Genomic DNA, 17,485 nt, shown 5'->3' on the forward strand with positions numbered 1-17,485 from the left:
GGTTAATTGGTATTAATGACGCCTGATGCAGGGTTAACATTTAATCATTAGCACCAGTTCACAGCAGAAACCTTTTTAGTAAAATACAACTTCACAATAAAGCTTTACCACAGTGGAAAAAAAAAAAGAGTGTGACAGGTCAGCTTGGACAATAATGACAATAATCTGGGGTTCTGCAAAAATCCACTTAATGGGAATAATAACTCACCTGCAACATGAAACAACAGCAGGACCATGAATAAAGAGAGACTTTCACACATTCTAACTGGATTAATTACAGTAAATTATCCTCAACAGAGAATTGAAAATAATACTATACACTTCAGACTGTCATGAGGAGTCACAGTTCATAAGCTATTATTTAACAATTAGTTAAAATTATAAATAGTTACCAATAAGCAGATTTTTCTCTCTCTGATAAAGTACTATTATTATAGTTATTCAGCTACTGTGTGCAGGTTTACTGGACACAGTGTGGATGGTGCTATTTATGTTCTCATTATCCAGGTATACACAAGCTGTCACGGACTGCCGGGGCAGACCATGTGGAGTGAGTTGAGGACCCAAGAGCAGACAGAGGCGAGGAGACAAAACTGGACTTAACAAAAAGCGAGCCTTTATTTAGGCCGAAAACTCACGGAAAAAACAACAACAAAGTAACTGAAGGAAAACCTGAACATAGACTAGAAAACTATGACTCTTACTGAGAATTTAGACTATAACTAAACAATATACAAACTATGGCTGGGAAACTGTGACAAGGGGTAGGGGAGATAACACAGACGACACGACACTGAACACAGCAAGGCTGAGGACTAAGTACACACGAGGTGATCGGGGGAAGTGGAGACACATGGGGACACAGCTGACTAGAATGAAACATAATGACAACACAGGGGAGAGTAATCTAAATGCAGTGAACAAAGAACAGACTCTTTCAAAATAAAACAGGAAACACGGAGACATAGACATGAAACGAACAAGACAACAAGAGCCACACAGACATGACACATAACAGGTAGGCGCACGAACCAGGGAGACCGAGTACAGGGGAAGATGACAGAAACGACAACATGAACTTGACAACATAAGACACACAGACATAAACACATGAAGGGCAAGGGAGACTTAACACAAGGGTAATATAATAACAAATGAGCTAGAATAACTTAATGAACCTAAACAAACAATAAACATCAAAATAGACTAAAACTCAAAACACTGGGTCGCACGACCCAGGACCATGACACAAGCATGACAGCAGGAAAAAAATCTCACACGTGATTTCACATCAGACAAATTTTTTTTTTTGTGATGTTTGTTTTTTTCTAAACTGTAATTGTTGCATGTGGAACCTGAGCTTTCAGGAGTTTTTGGTGAAACTGGAAAATCTGCTTGCCATCAGTCAACACAGACCAGTGTGGGGACCAACGGCTGACAAACTTAAACTACATCGCTGACAATGTGCACAGTGTCTGAGGGCTTGATGTCCTCTAGTGGACCCTGTGTTCACTGCCCACTACTGTGGTATTTTATGGCAAATGCCAATTTGTCATGGAATTAGCAGGTGAAAAGTACTGGTGTCCTGTGCTTTTCACAGATGAGGGGAGCAAGTTCACAGTTAGCACACGAAAGAGTTTGAAGAAGCCAATGAGAACGTTATGTTGCCTGGCTCATCACTGGGTGAGTGTTTTTTTTGGGGGGAGGCACATCCATGGAGGGACACAAGACCTCTACAAACTGTGCTATGAAATCCTTGGACCCACTGTCAGACCCTACAATGATGCGGTGCTCCCTGGGTTCTTCCTGATGCATGATTATGCAGGCAGTTCCTGGAGGATGAAGGAGCAGGTACCAGTGACTGGCCCCCATGGTCGCCTGACCTAAATCTATAAGAACACCTCTGGGACATTATGTTCATGTCCATCCTCTGGCACCAGGTTGCACTTCAGAATGTTCAGGAGCTCAGTGATCCCCCAGGATACCATCCGCCAGAACATGGGGGCCATAAAAACTATTAAGGACCCTTCTGAGTACCCGCAGTCATTTTATTTATTTTTTTGGCAAACTGAACTAGCATGCCATTGTGGAGGTAAGCATCAACGACACAGAGCTCTCAGTTCTCACTCCTTCTTTATTCGTCTCCAACATCAACTGCGCATATCGCGCCACAAAACACAGGAACACACTTCCTATACACTGGGTGTGAGTGGAGCCCTCTAGTGGTCCACCACACATGCCCCCCCCGAACACCCAGCAGAACTAGTCCAGGACCCAGGGCTTAAGCAAACGGCCGGAACGGCTGAACTGGGGGGGTGGGGAACTGACAGGGAGCAACCCAGCCTGGGAGTGAGGCTGACACTGGCGGTCAGAAAAAGCTGCAGACGACTCGGACTCCGTTGATTTTGGGTCGCTCCTGGGGGAAAAAACAGAATCCATCAGCCCGGTGGCAGGTGGGCGGCCGCGGTGAGGGGCCTGGGCCGGGACCACCTGATCCTCTTGCATAACATGTGCAGGCTTAAGTCTGTCAACAGAGACAACTTCCTGCCGACCGCCAAAGTCCAAAATGAAATGTTTGTTGCCTGGTTTAAGAACCCTGCATGGCCCGTCATATGGTGGACGCAGCGGAGTCCTATGGGCATCGTGCCTGACGAAAACAAAACGAGCAGAGTCCAACGAACTCGGAACAAAAGTGTCAGGCAGGCAGTGGTGCACAGGACCAGGAACAGGAAATGAGTCTCTTGGGGGGCGAAAAGGCAACAAAGAGGTATCGAAACATGGGGGAGGGCTCTCAGGTAAGAATTCCCCGGGGACCCGGAGAGGCTGGCCGAGGACCAGTTCAGCCGGGGAAACCCCGAGGTCTTCTTTAACCGCGCTACGCAATCCCAGCAAAGCCAGGGGTACCGCCTCCAGCCACCTGGTTGTGCGGTCCACCACAGTCAAAAGGTGCGTGAAACCCTGTGACTGCGGCAAGGGACCAACCAGGTCCACATGAACGTGATCGAAACGCCTACCCGGGACACGGAAAGGTTCGAGGGGTGCCTGTGTGTGCCGGTGGATTTTCGAGCGTTGGCATGGGATACAAACCGCCGCCCATTCTTTCACCGTCTTGTGAAGGCCCGGCCAAACAAACCTGGCGCTGACCAGCTTGACCGAGGCCCGGACGCCGGGATGAGAGAGGGCATGGACTGAGTCAAAAACATGACGACGCCACGAAAGGGGAACCACCGGGCGGGTGGTAAATGATTAGCGGTAATAAAAGCCGAGGGAGGTCAACAGTGATCACTGACTGTTTTAGGAGCTTTTTGAGATTAAATAGAAGAAAATACATAACATTAAACATGTTAACAACACAAAAGCCATATTAAACGCAGACTACTTTAGGCCCGGAAGTAGGATTCGTCGTGTCATCACTGAACAACCGGATATACTGGGTGTGAGTGGAGCCCTCTAGTGGTCCACCACACCATATCCTTTTTTCACTTTGATTTTCAGGGTGTCTTTGAATTCAGCCCTCAGATCCATCCAACAATGTGGCATCTTTTTGTGCCCAGTCCATATGAGTCTAGATACCCAGCATGATTTTTTAATTAAATTGTCCCTTTAATTTTTTTTGAGCAGCGTAAAATGTTAATAGGGCGTTGTTTTGACGGTGGTGGTGTCTGATTATTTACATAAGACAATGGCGGTGAACCTGGAGGGGCCTTATGTGCCTTGAACCCCAGAAGATTTGCCGCTGAGTGAAAAGCTCTGTTTTGACGCACAATGGTCACTTTTGGATCCATTTCCTGTTCAGTTCAGGTATATGGTGTTCCACTGAAAAAGAAAAATCATTTTCTTATTGATGTCAGTATGATTTACAGCCAGGGGTTTGGTCACTTCAGAGATGGAATGATGACAATAACGATGTGCTGATGGGATGAACCGCGCTGCTACTCCTGTCTCTGTGTGGGCGTTGTTAAAACTCCTGAAGCGGGGAGGCAGTGCGTTTATTTACGCAGTATATTTCCCTCCTATTGGTCCGATTATAGAAGCTGTTCTGATGACACAGCCAAATCTCTAGTGATAAAAAGATAGACGCCAAGACGCGCTAGAGAAACGGGTGTCGGAGGGCGGACAGCGAGCAGTTTCGTGGTAGATGTGCCTCTGCGACTCTTAACAAGGCTGGAAGTATCGGTCCGATTCCTGAGGTACCGAGTCTGGTTTTTACACTTTTTCTTTCTCTCAAACTTTAAACTAGAGAACATTTTATTTCCCTTTTATTGGTAATGATAACAAGTAGACGAAGGAACATAAAAAAAAAACTTACGTGCGCTCTCCGCTAACGTGATTCTCAGTTTCAGTAATTTCTTTAATTCCAGTCTGGTGAAACATTTGATGTGGTGTTTCTCTCCCCTCACCGACTGGTGTGTGTGTGTGTGTGTGTGTGTGTGTGTGTGTGTGTGTGTGTGTGTGTGTGTGTGTGTGTGTGTGTGTGTGTGTGTGTCTGGATGTTTTTGAAGAATGGAGTGGTATGTCCTGGTGCTGATGCTGAGCTTGCCGCCCTGCATCCACACAGACTGTTCTTCACAGTGTCAGAAATGCGCGCAGCAAATTCTTAGCGCCGATGAAGCTTACAGCAGCCTGGTAAGAAAGTTCAAAAGGGAAATTTAAGATGACTTCATAATCTTGTTGCTGATCCAAAATGATAGAAAATTCTTCAGTGTGTTATTCTAACTGTAATCGTCTAAATCTTGGAGTTAAAAATCAGGCAAAACCATTAATAAAATCTTGGAATATGCAGTAGCCTGTGTGTATATATAGTTTTGAAATTTCTCGTTCGACTGGGAAGTAAGGCGCAGCCGCCGAGCTTTACCACAAACAAAACTCACAAGTGGGAAATGTAACGTGCGTTCAGGTATAGTGCGCCCTGCTGATGTCCCCTGGTTTCCCGATCTTGTCTGTGTCTTGCAGTCGTGCAGCGCCGATTGTGAGGGCCAGCTGGAGAGCTGCAGCCAGGCTCCGCGGTTGGCCGACTTCAGCCAAGATGAGGCTGCGGAGGAGGAGGAGAGCCAGCAGGCAGATCTGGTCAAACGCTACGGCGGCTTCATCAAGAGGATCGACAAGAACAAGAACAAAATATTCGCCTCTCCGTGGCGCGACAATTACATCCTGAAAGGTGCCTCGCTGCCCAAAAAATATGAGCTTTTTTTGAAGAAGCTGGAAGATAGAGACGCAGATACAGCGGAGCAGGCAGACGACACTCCAGAGGATCACATCCTCCGTGGTTATGTTAAACGTTACGGCGGCTTTTTACGGAAATTCGGCCCAAAGTCAAAGAGAAGTAGCTCCGTGGAGCAGGAGGACCAGGAGCCCGAGGAGCTGCAGAAGCGCTACGGAGGCTTCATGAGGAGAGTCCGACCAAAGTTGAACAACCTGAAGTGGGACAAGCGGTACGGAGGGTTTCTGCGCCGTCACTTCAAAATCTCTATGCGCTCAGTAGAGGAGCCCTATTTCTCCTATGACGAGCTGACCCTATAGACACAGTCGTAGGAGAACTCAAAGGAACTTGCACAGGTTTACTTGAAATGCCATAATTGAAGTATCATATGCCTGCTGAGCTCGCCTAGATTCGGCTGCCTTCTGTGTAACATTTGTGTAATTTGCATCATCGCCTTTCCTTCAATAAATGCTTGTTTAATAAAATCATAAATAAAATCACCCTCTTTTTAAATGTATTTGATTTTTTGCACACAGGACGATATGGCGCGGTGTTCGCTTTGAGAGCGATTTAACAATTTTACGTTGTTGTTTCTCTTGTTGCGGCCGCTGTTTGCACTCTCAGGCTGCTTGTTGTTGTCCCAATTTTGAATTTCCCAGTAAAACGATGTAGGGTTTGTGTCAATGTTCCCGTTTTATTATTCAAAACAATACTTGACATAATAGATACTTACGTTAATTTTAAAAACAATATATATAATTAATATTAACAAACAATGAAAATAATTCTGTTTACTTCTAACGACACCAAAAATCAAGGCCAGCTCAAAGCTTAAAGTGATTTGGAATAAAACCATTGTGGAGAACATTTCATTTGTATGGTCAGGATAGGACATCTAGGAGCAATCAGGTCGAGGCAATGGTACGCTTCATATTCCATAAATTGAACGTTTCTGATCGGTTGCTGTATCATGCATGTCATTTTAACTTTGACACTTTACAGAATCTAAATGCCAACTAAATTTTACACAACCTGAATATTTATTATTATATTAGGTTATTGTTGTTGTTGTTGTTGTTACACATTTTCCCAAGTTTTCCAAAATATAGATAAACAGTTTTACAGGATGAATATAACAGCACCGCAGATGCCAAGAATTTGATCCTGAGACAGAAAACTGATGAATCTGTGAAGTCATTAAAACAGGATGCTGTTGCGCCACGGTGTGGGCAAGCGTCAGAAGTCTCCCCCCAGAACAGGAATTAAAGCACTTTAATAATAAAGGCGTCATTCACGATGAATGAATGTGTATGAATTAGCACCACAGGAGAATATGCAGATTTTTTAAATTCCTTTTCTTATTATAAAGAAAAACAGCAGAAGAAAAAAATAGAAATAGACTCCATCCATCCATCCTCATCCGCTTTGTCCGGGGCCGGGTCGCGGGGGCAGCAGCCCTAAGCAAAGAAATAGACTCGTTTGGCATTTTTCTATTCTTACTGAACAATTTACACTACCAGCTTTAGCATATCTCCTTCACTGTATAATTCTCATGTACATGGCTAATTTACAATGACAAGTTGAACTAAACAGCTGTGGGATGAAGCCAGGAGTGCCTGTAGGAAACCCACAAAGGTACAGGAAAAATCCACAGAAAAAGGGCCCAGCTGATCAAGAGGTTCAAAAACTTTTTTCCTGAGAGGAACTAACCGAACCCCACTGACTGCATGTCTTTGGACTGTGGGAGGAAGCCAGAGTGCCCGGAGAGAACAGGGGGAGAAAGGTGGAGTCACACTCAGGATCTTTTTACTGTGAGGCAACAGTGCGACCCACCGGGCCACCTGCTGCCCATGTAAAAAGATACGCAGACAAATGATCAAACAAAGACTAGACAAAGATAACCTGCTTCTCATCCTGTGGTAGCTGGGAAAGGTTTTAGCCCTCGTGTGACTCTGATAGGTGATTGGATGGACAAAGTAATTGACATATGCCATCCTGGAAAGCATCACAAAGCCATTTCTAAGGATTTGGAGCTCCAGCAAACTTTAGTGAGATTCATTTGTGGTTCACCAATCTCACAGATGGAGAAAACTTGGAACAGTGGTGAAACTTCCCAGGAGTGGCTGTTCTACCAAAATTACTCTGAGTGCATAGACGAATCATCTGGGAGGTTATAAAACAAGCCAGAACAACATCTAAAGAACTGCAGGTATCACTTGGCCCAGCGGAGGTCAGAGTTCATGATCCAACAGAACGAAAGAGACTGGAGAGTTCCACGATGAAAATCACGGTTGGCCAAAGAGCATCCTGATGATCCAAGACTTTAGGGAAAATATCCTGTGCACTGATGAGAAGGTTTGAGTCCCATTATATTATACTAACCGGTCAAACATGGTACTGGTAGTGTGATAGTCTGGAGTCACTTTGCTGCTTCAGCACCTGGATGACTTTCTGTAACTGATAACAGTGAATTCTGCTCTTGATCAGAAAAAGTCCAGCCATCAGTTTGTACCCTGGAGCTCGAGCACATTTGTGTTATGCAGCACGTCCACCTCTGAATGCCAAAAAACCCCCAAAAGTTTTACACTTCTTTATTCAAAACTCAAACTTGCATCAGAATCAGAGAAACTTTATTAACCCCAGAGGGAAAGTGAATAAATTGCATGACCTTAAACAAGTGATTCATGAAAGAAACCCTTCAGTGTGGATGAATTAGAACAATTCTGCAAAGAAAAACAGACCAATGTTGCTCCACAGTAATGTGAATGACTCAGTGCCAGTCATCAGTTGATTGCTCTGTCAAGGGTAACACAACCAGTTCTTGGGTTTACAGTGCAATTACTTTTTTCTCATAACAGAAGACTATTTTCTAATATTAACATTTGTTCTATGACTTGAAATATGTAAGTGTGCAAATGCAAAAACTAAAGAACCTGCTGCAGATCTCTTCTAGTTAAGAGTTCTTCCACCAACCATCCGATGACTGGGGCTCGTGTCTAAGTTTGGAATGACTGCTGCAATCTGCTGCTTTGCTTATAAAGCTGAAGGATTTACTCATAAACTTCATGTTCTGGGGGAGAATAAAGCTTTTAATGCAAAGTAGGGTCACAAAACTTTAACGCAACAAGAGTAACGATCAATTAAATACCTGTACATTTGCTTTCTTCAATGTGAAGTATAAATAACACAAAGTTTTTGTAATTTACATGTTAATGCTGAGTTCATGATACATACTCCAGCCAGCATAAGTCATGTACTGGTTAAGCTTCACATAAATGTTTTTTTACCCCCATTTTAAAGTGTTCTCCTGACCACACCCAGTGGTCAAAGCATCCCAAGAACAGGAGGTGGAGCAGGTCATCTACTGGAAGGTTGGTGGAGCTAAATCCCAACATGCTATCGGATGCATGTGTCAGAGGATGAATGTTAGACAGAAAAGCATAAAGCATGTTGTACAAAGTGCTTTGAGTGTTCAAGTAGAATAGAAAAGAACGATATAAGACCCAGTACATTAACAGTGTTTTATAATCCAAGTGAATTTAGAATCTATGAAGCCAGTAACATCACAGCAAACAGTCGTCCAAGGTCGGGACAATTCAAAAATCCCTTCACTCTTTTTTATAAAAATACGTTTTACAAAAATCCTCAAGTCCTGAACTTTTCTTTAAAAAAAACAAGCATTTATTATCAAACTAAACAATCTTCCTGTGTGGAATAAACAGACAGACGTGATACATATTTTATTACGGATGAAATATACAGTCACAACACCTGTTCAGTTTCTAATGGAGATCTATGGATGTCTTGAAATGCATGAAATGGTGTGGAAAAGGGTTCATAGGCCTTCACCTCCACCTTCAGTCCACTCCAAACTGAAGCCAATCAGAAGCCAGACGAGGGAGCAAACAGCCAGGCTGTATTTCACTGCTGCTGGTCCTGCTGGTCCCCGTCTTCCTCTTTAACCTGCTCTGGCTGACCTTTATCATCATCATCTAGCTGGTTTGCCTCCTCGGAATCGTCGGCAGTGGTGGCTGCCAAGGCGTCGACAACACTGATGGTGCCAACCTGCTGTTGGACAGCGGCGCCCTGTGTGGTGGCCAGACCCTGCAGCGTCACCAGCTGGAACTGAGGTCCCACCAACTTAACGAAGGCCCCGGAGGCTGCTTGGCTGCTGGCCCCAGCTGCCCCTTCCTGACCGGCAGCAGTGGACAAAACTGTCAAGTTAGAGCCATCAGCTGAAAGCTCTGACCCACAGAGCGAGGAGGTCAGGAGGGTGTACGCGCCAACATTGGTGCTGGGCTGGGCTCCTGCCACAGTCAGCACCTTCCCCAGTGGGAGGCTGGTCAGCTGGCTAAGAGGCAGGGTGATCTGGGTGGGTGCAGCATTGACTGCGGCAGGACCGGAGACAGCACGCGTCAGCCGGGGACGCTTGGGCCCGGGAGGCGCAGGCACCGGCGTGAGGGTCATCAGGACGTTGTTGAGGTGCTGTGATTTGCTCTTCAGCTCCTTGGCTCGCTTCCTGTGCTCGTCACACTGCTGCTCCAGGGCTACAGGGGGAGACGGTGAAGTACCACAAGATTGCTGTTACTCCTTCATGCAGAATGCAGTCATTTCTACAAAGTTACACAAATCACAAGCACAAGGAAGACCACTTAGGATTCTGCACTGACCGGCTAAGCTGCGAGTGTACTGCTCTCTGTAACGGTCCATCTGGCTCTTGTGACTTGCCAGAACCTTTTTCACAAGGTCCAGCATTCCAAAGTTCTGCACTATGTTGTTGAGTAAAACAGCATCTGAGAAACAGAGCAGTCACGCTGCGTCATTTCACGATCAGTATTTTTATTAGTCGTCTGTGGCAGGTGACTAACCGACCCACACCTGTGTGTGTTTCTAACCTTTGACCTGCAGCGGTGGGTCACACACTCTCTCCTGCAGCCCCTTCAGCACCTCCTGCAGCTCATTCTGGAAGTCCTCTACCACCTCTTCCAGCAGCCCTGCCTCCTTCACCGCACGCCAGAACGCGATGGAGTCCTCTGTGCACACAAACACACACATCAGTAACATGATTACCTCTCTGAGTCAGGTGACTCCACTTGATGGTGTCTGTGTGTATGTAGGTTGTTGATCACCTCCGATGGCTGTGACCCAGCCTGAAGCTTCCTCCATCACCTCTGGAAATGATGCTGCAGCTCCATTCACTACAACAGAGACGGCACACGTGGTTGCAGTGCAGACTGTGGTGCTGGTTCAGAAGCTCCACTCATCTGTGCTGCGCGTGGCTTCACTTTATATTTATTTATAACAATGACGTACTCCTGGATGCAAAGTCACTCACACTGTGACTGAATTACTGCCAAATGGGATTTTTCACAGGTAACATGTTTTCCCAGTCTTCACTAAAACTAGCTTGGAAATAACAAGTCAGGTTTTCTGTTTGCCTGTGACTATACTGCTGGATGAAGGTTTTAAAAAGCTCTTAAAACTGTGCTCACACTCATACATGGGGCCAAAGCATCGAGCTAAATACTCTCATATTACACCTGAGACAGACTCATCATATTACAGCCCACGCTGGAAGGAATCATATGATGGCTAACTTGTGTGAAAGATTTTAAATATCGAGGGAAAATCGAGCCATCAGGCCAGATCCTGGCTAGATCTTTCATATGTAAGCGTCAACATGTCCGACCAGTGGGTGTGTTGAGATTCAAACCTGTGCACGATTTTTAGTGAAATCACCTATGCCGTCAATTTGAAGCTCCTACGTCGCCTCGTTTTCCAATTACTGCATTCACAAACTTAGGTGTCCACGGCACCCGCCCGCCCAGCGAGGTGACGACAGTACAAAGGGCTGATTTGAGATCGCAAACTAACACACAATGTAACACAATCAAGTCTGAACCTAAAATCTGTGTTGGCAGGATTACATTAAGTGAGGCTAATGCAAAAGATTACTGATTAATCTTCATGATTCTGACCTCATCATGTTTGCAAACCTGCACATGGAGATGTAACACACTCCAAGACTCTGCAAAGTTATTTTTGTTTTCAGTATAGTGTATAAATGGTAAATGGCCTGTATTTATATAGCGCTTTACTAGTCCCTAAGGACCCCAAAGCGCTTTACATATCCAGTCATCCACCCATTCACGCACTGGCGATGGCAGCTACATTGTATAGAATCTGTTAATTTTTACTGTTTAAAGTGTTTATTTTTGCTTCATCACAGTCATTATTTTTTATGTAGTGTATTTGATTTGCACCAAATCATTTTGTAAAAGGACTTACAATCAGCTGATGAAGGCGTGGCGGGAATCACATCGTCTGACGAATCAGTGCTGATGGACACTTTAGTTCCCACCAGGTCTATTTTAGTACTGCGGCAGGTGTTGGAGCAGACCTTTGTGTGGTGATAGAAGTCCAGTTCACCAGAGTCCATGATCTTCCTGTGAAATTAAATATGATGAAAGGCTGTTAGGCACAATTTGCTGTAACTGTCTATCATGTCTGACAGAAGAGTGCCATCGTGACGCAAAACATGTTGAAAATAAGTTACAATGCAAACCAAAGGCCAAAAAAAATATCTAGGGGAGAGTTTAAGTATAGACAATAAATAAATAAATAAATAAATAACCAGGGAGCGTGGGATTCTCTACAAGTTTATGAATAAATTAAATGCAAACAGGGGAGGGAAGAAAATATACACACACAAAAAAAGTACATTTAAGCACTTTAAATTACTAATTTGAATGAAAAAGTTCTTTTTTAATGCATTGCACCCAAGACTGTGAGACCACCAGGCCCTCTACTGGTTGCTGTCGGGAACAACAAGCCGGCTTGTCTCTTTTTTCACTCGTAAATTCTCAGATATCTACCGTCAACTTAACTCTGCAGGAGCTTCTGACTCTGAAGTAGACTTCCTGTTTCCCCCACTGTCTTCCTCACAGTTATTTTCAAGCTTTACTCTTCCCTCCATAACTGATGTATCTAATCTTATTAAAAAAATCTACATCCTTCACCTGTCACCTTGACCCTCTTCCCACTGTGTTAGTTAAAGCCTGTCTTCTGGATTACCAATGACCTTCTGATGGCAGCTGATTCTGGTCTCCTATATATCCTCATTCTTCTTGACAGCGTTTGATACCATTTCTCACAATATCCCCACATACACCCCCCACCCCTTGCTTGGATAGCCTCGTATCTCTCAGACCGCACTCAGTTTATCCAATTGAAATCACGCTCTTCAAGTCTCTATCCTGTTTCTGCTGGTGTGCCCCAGGGTTCAGTATTAGGGCCTCTTTTATTCATTATTTACATGCTCCCTCTTGGACATACATTCTGAAAATATAATATACATTTTCCCTGTTATGTCGATGACACCCAGCTCTACATTTCTTCTAAACCCAATTCATCCGTCCCACTTACCTCCCTCTCAAACTGTCTTATCGAGATTAGATCCTGGTTCTCCTCCAATTTTCTTAAACTTAACAGTAATAAAACTGAAGTTTTACTCATTGGCACGGCCTCTATCTTAACCAAATCCCACAGTTTTTCCATTAACATTGAACGTTCTCCCACCGTTCCCTCCCCTCAGGTTAAGAGTTTGGGTGTCATACTTGATAATACTCTTTCATTCCAGCCTCACATTAGTTACATAACCCTGTCTGCATACTTCCACTTACGTAATAATAACCGACTCCGCCCCTTCCCTCCTACCCATGCTGCTGCCATCCTTGTCCATAGTCTTATTACGTCCCGTACTGATTACTGCAATTCCCTCCTATTTGGTCTCCCTAAAAGGTCCCTTCATAAACTCCAACTTCTAACTCGTACTCCGTCCAGAGCTCATATTACCCGAGTTCTTCAGCAGCTTCACTGGTTGCCCATAGAAGGATAAACTTTAAAATCTTACTTCTCACGTACAAGTGTATCCATAAATCTGCTCCTTCCTATTTGTGTGACCTGCTCCATATCATCACTGTTTCTCGCCCTCTCAGATCCTCATCTGCTGTTCATCTTACTGTTCCGTCCTCACGTCTCAACACTCCGAGGAGCAGAGCCTCCAGCCATTAGAAATATAAACTCTCTTCCTGTATTTAAGTCACAGCTCCAAACACATCTGTTCAAACTGGCTCATTCGCGTTAGTGCTGATTTTTATCTTTTATCAAGTTCTGTTTTGCAATTTTAACTTTCTTTATGTATTTAATGACTATAAGATAAGAAGAAGTCCTGCACACAAGCACTCTGAAAAGGTTAAATACTGGATTCTCTCAAATTACATTGTGTTGAAAAATATACTGCACAGTGGGGTTTGTATCCACTACAGTTACTGTCTATTAATAACAAGTCCAGACCTGAGCATGGTGCCATTGAGTCGGATAGCTCTCTTCCAGTCTTTCAGAGTGGATTTCCCTGCTAAACACACAAACTCCTTTGGGCTGATGAGCTGCTCATTGAACTGATCAGAGAGGAAAGAAAAACAAGTCAGTGTAGATTTAGGACAAGCTAAGTGCTTTAAAAACGACTGTGTACCTGGACACATTTCACATTTATCCCAGGGCAGACGAATTTCTTCCAGATCAGAGTGGCTTTGACGTCTCCGCATGTGATTGGGTAGAACACGTCAGCTTCCACATCCACCTCTTCACTTAATTTCACTGCAAAGACAGAGATGCAAACATCTTCATAAGGACACATAGTAAACTGTAAAGTAAACCATCACTTACACGTTCTTTTATTTACTTCTGAAAAATTCAGAAGAGTGAAAAATGGCACGGCAGTTTATTCTTTACAGAAAATTATGCAAACAAAGTGGAAAACAAGAAAAATTAATCCAGCTGAAGCTAATAAAGAAAAGTTCAGTTCAAATTACCAATGACTGCGTCTTCCTTTGCCAGTGAATCTGCTCTGATGGCCTCTGCTTCCATTGGTGCTACTGTGAGGACATTCTCCCTGAGGGGGAAAAAACAGCAAACTTCTGCATATCAGTACATCTGCTGTATGTGATTTCATGTACAATATGTTATTTTGTATATATATGACTGTCAAGTAAGTGGAGTTGGCAGTCCACCTACAGTATTTCTGTTCTTTATGTAGCTATTCTGCATCCTATTACAGTTGTTTGAGTTTATTTTTAATGTTGTATCTCTCTCACTTTGTATGACAGTCATTTTATTTTATTTATTTTCCATTTTTGTACATGTTCAGTGATTTTACATTTCTGTGTTTGTTGCATTTCTTTGTAGCGTGCACTTTTGCATATTTTTATTTTGTGTTTTTGTCGACATCTTGCTCATCTTTGGACCTGTTTGTCTCTTTATAGCAGTTTTGCATTTCTATCTCACTATTACTCATCTTATATCTTTCAGTAAATTTGCCCCTTCCCATTTATTTTACATTTTGACCACAAGGCCATGTGTGCAGTGAGTATGTGTTACCCGGTCTGAGGGGTCAACTCTGCAGTGACCAGCACTGCTTTATCCTCCTCTGCCACAGAGGGGAGGTCCTCGCTCCCCGACTCCGGTAAGGTGACGATCACAACCTCATTCATTTCCTGCATGTTTACCTCTGATGAAGCCATGAAGACTCGGAGGAGCTCACCTACAGACAGGTGACAGCAGGGGGTGGACAGATGTTACTGATTGTATAATGTTGTAAAAGATTTAGTAATTAGAATAAATGATCTCCTGACTATAGCAAAAACACACCATAGTTCAGAGAAGGGTGGGAATGTGCAGAATTATTCCAGTAATACTGGGAATGACTGCAGAGCGTCCGTAACTGTATACGGGGCTAAATGGCTGCTAGCTGTAGTAAACACTGACAGCATCTACTGTGTACTTTGTCTACACTGGAAAAACTACAGGAGACATCACTATTTTGTGACGGAATTAAATTGTTGGGGTTTGAATTTGTTTGCAACAAACTAACTAACATATTGAAATGAACTGAACGTGTTTGCTTTCTTGGCCTGATCGAACAGGATGTAACGACGCTCCCGCAGATTAGAGTATTATAGAGGGAGCTGAATAAGCTTACCTTGGCCTTGGGACGTAATGTTGAAAACGGTGTGTTGGTGTCGTCCCGACAGAAAGGATGCTATCTAGTAAATCTGAACCTATTCCAGTAAATTACTGTCAAAATATAAAGCTGATGATATCCGTCTCCTTTCGTCTTCATACAGAAAACTGTCGCTCTATTTTTGAAGCCTAAATTTGAAAACAAATACAATTAAGATTTCCTGCTCGTACCCAGCTAGCATGAATAGTTTTCTGTATAGTTCTTCTTCCTTTGTTATTTTTCTTGGTGGTTGGCGCTCCCAGATGGTACATTACTGCCCTCCATTGGTGTGGAGGCTGAAATGCCACAAAATACAAAAAACAGAAGCTACCTAACAAATTAGGCTGTCTTAAAAATGAAATATAGCCTGATAGTTTTCACGTCTTCAGTTCTTTATAAATAAATCAGTAAGGTCCAGTTTCATTTCAGTTTTTGGATCAGTTGTCTATGCATACCCTCATATTTTCAGCATTGCAATAAAACATGTTCTATGGTTCTCCACTGCAGACACATTTTCCTGTGTGGTATTTTTCTGTTTAAACCAGTGTGTCCAAGTCTAAGTCCAGATATGACTGTCTCCTCTCTGCTGTTCTTTCTTGTGCTTCTCGTTTCTCTGTTTTCCTTTGAATTTTGTAAAAGCACTGTCCCTTCATATCTTCCTTTCAGTGCTCTCACCACCTTTCCTATATTCCTTGTCTTGTTATGCCCTTCATCCTTGTCCTAACAGAGTCTGTTTGGCGAGATCAGCTGAAAGACTCTTTGTGGCTTCCTTTGCAGTCCTATCCTATGCGTGCGTGTGTGTTGTATTTTCTGTTCAGTGATTGCTCCATTCCCAAGGTTCTCTCTTAGGAGCATTACAATTAAAAAATAAGAAAGCTATCAAGACTTTTTACATGTTTCTATATTTACTAAGTTTCTATAAGTTTTTGTACAGCTAATTGTTCTTGCTAATAATAAGAAGGAAACAGTTAAATGCTATAAGCATGAGAACAAAAGGATTATTACTTTTCTAAAATGTATTTATTTATTTTGCAACAAAGCCAGATCACAGAGCCTTGCAATAGAAATTGGCAGCACACACTAGCAGCCATAGCAGCACAGAAGTTTCAGAATTTTCTAAAGTAAGAGATTAAACAAGACATTTATGGGTGTTATCAGCAAACATAAATGAAATTAATTTGTTCCTGAAAACATGCAAGTGCATCAATCACCAAAGACTTAGCAGATTTGGGGCTTATTATCATTAGGCTAGGATAATGTTGATAACAAACAACAATAGGCAAACAACGAGGTTTGTAAGCATGTCTAACAACATCAGGGCATGGTCCTATTGAGACAACCAATGGAGTCCTGGAGTCTCCTCCCACATATGGACCAGGAAATCACTGAGCTCCAAAACAGTCTGAGGTGTAACCTGGTGGTGTTGGATAGACCAAAAATAAAGTCCCAGAGGTTTTCTATTAGATGGTATCAATTCCATCATCCTCCAGGAACTACCTTCCTGCTCTCACCACATAAGGAATATATAAATATATTGTGTTGACTGTCAAGTCTATTTTATGTACAGAGCACATTTAAAGAGGAGAAACTGCCCCCAAGTATTTTGAGGGCAGACACATTAAAAATCCAGGTTAATAGTTTTTTAAAAAGTTTTAAAATACACTAAAGGTTAAAAGGTGTGTTTATTGTGTTAATTAATTATTGTGGAAATCAAATCTTAATAATCTTTCAGAGGGGGCAACAAAGAGGAGGTGAGGAAGATCCAGGTGTTACTAAAGGACAAGATCAGAGAGGCTAAGGACAATTACAGGAGGAAGCTGGAGTGGAAACTCCAGCAGAACAGCATGAGAGAGGTGTGGAGGGGCATGAAGACCATCACTGGATTCAGGCCAACCAACAGCAGGGGAACTGAGGGAGGTGAGAATAGAGCCAATGAGTTGAATCTGTTTTTCAATAGATTCGACACCACAGTGTCTGCTCCTACCCCCACAACCTCACCTGTAGTCAGCCTGGAATCCAGAGCCACACCACTGTGCCAGCCTCTCTCTTCACATGTTGCCTCCTGTGAGATTCCTGACACCCCTCCCCCACCCATCACCTTCACTCAATACCAGATTGAGATGCAAATGAGGAGACTTCACTCAGGCAAGTCTGCTGGACCAGACGGAGTGAGTCCCCTTGTCCTCAAGGCCTGTGCCCCCCAGCTGTGTGGAGTCTTTCATAAA

The 17,485-nt window shown here is 43.4% G+C and overlaps 2 protein-coding genes across 3 annotated transcripts; one reads left to right on the top strand and one right to left on the bottom strand.

Annotated features, from left to right (window-relative positions):
• Positions 1-4,068: 4,068 nt before the first annotated feature.
• Positions 4,069-5,713, top strand: pdyn (prodynorphin). Its single transcript, XM_085260100.1, has 3 exons — positions 4,069-4,190; positions 4,503-4,626; positions 4,954-5,713. The coding sequence occupies exons 2-3, from the start codon at positions 4,504-4,506 to the stop codon at positions 5,518-5,520; spliced, it is 690 nt and encodes a 229-aa protein (XP_085116226.1). The 5' UTR covers positions 4,069-4,190; position 4,503; the 3' UTR covers positions 5,521-5,713.
• A 2,062-nt stretch (positions 5,714-7,775) lies between these two features.
• gmeb2 (glucocorticoid modulatory element binding protein 2) lies at positions 7,776-15,506 on the bottom strand. Of its 2 annotated transcripts, XM_085260097.1 has the most exons (10): positions 15,240-15,506; positions 14,639-14,801; positions 14,074-14,153; positions 13,734-13,858; positions 13,556-13,659; positions 11,489-11,646; positions 10,330-10,398; positions 10,096-10,233; positions 9,871-9,993; positions 7,776-9,747 (listed from the first exon to the last, which is right to left on the bottom strand). In XM_085260097.1, exons 2-10 carry the CDS (start codon positions 14,779-14,781, stop codon positions 9,122-9,124), a joined length of 1,566 nt encoding a protein of 521 aa, XP_085116223.1. In that variant the 5' UTR covers positions 14,782-14,801; positions 15,240-15,506; the 3' UTR covers positions 7,776-9,121. The 2 variants fall into 2 exon arrangements, with proteins under 2 accessions (XP_085116223.1, XP_085116224.1); XM_085260098.1 differs by lacking the exon at positions 14,639-14,801.
• Between the last annotated feature and the right edge of the window lie 1,979 nt (positions 15,507-17,485).

The sequence above is a fragment of the Mchenga conophoros genome, linkage group LG20, assembly GCF_057382185.1.
Source record: "Mchenga conophoros isolate Kocher_MC1m ecotype Shallow Benthic linkage group LG20, M_conophoros_male_GT1.1, whole genome shotgun sequence".
Lineage (NCBI taxonomy): Eukaryota > Metazoa > Chordata > Actinopteri > Cichliformes > Cichlidae > Mchenga > Mchenga conophoros.

Coding starts and splice junctions, on each gene's coding strand:
- pdyn (XM_085260100.1), top strand. CDS start 4,504: ATGGAGTGGTATGTCCTGGTGCTGATGCTGAGCTTGCCGCCCTGCATC. Junction 4,627..4,953: donor ATGAAGCTTACAGCAGCCTG/GTAAGAAAGTTC, acceptor TGTGTCTTGCAG/TCGTGCAGCGCCGATTGTGA.
- gmeb2 (XM_085260097.1), bottom strand. CDS start 14,781: ATGGCTTCATCAGAGGTAAACATGCAGGAAATGAATGAGGTTGTGATC. Junction 13,859..14,073: donor AAAGGAAGACGCAGTCATTG/GTAATTTGAACT, acceptor CTGTCTTTGCAG/TGAAATTAAGTGAAGAGGTG. Junction 10,234..10,329: donor CTGGGTCACAGCCATCGGAG/GTGATCAACAAC, acceptor TTGTGTGCACAG/AGGACTCCATCGCGTTCTGG.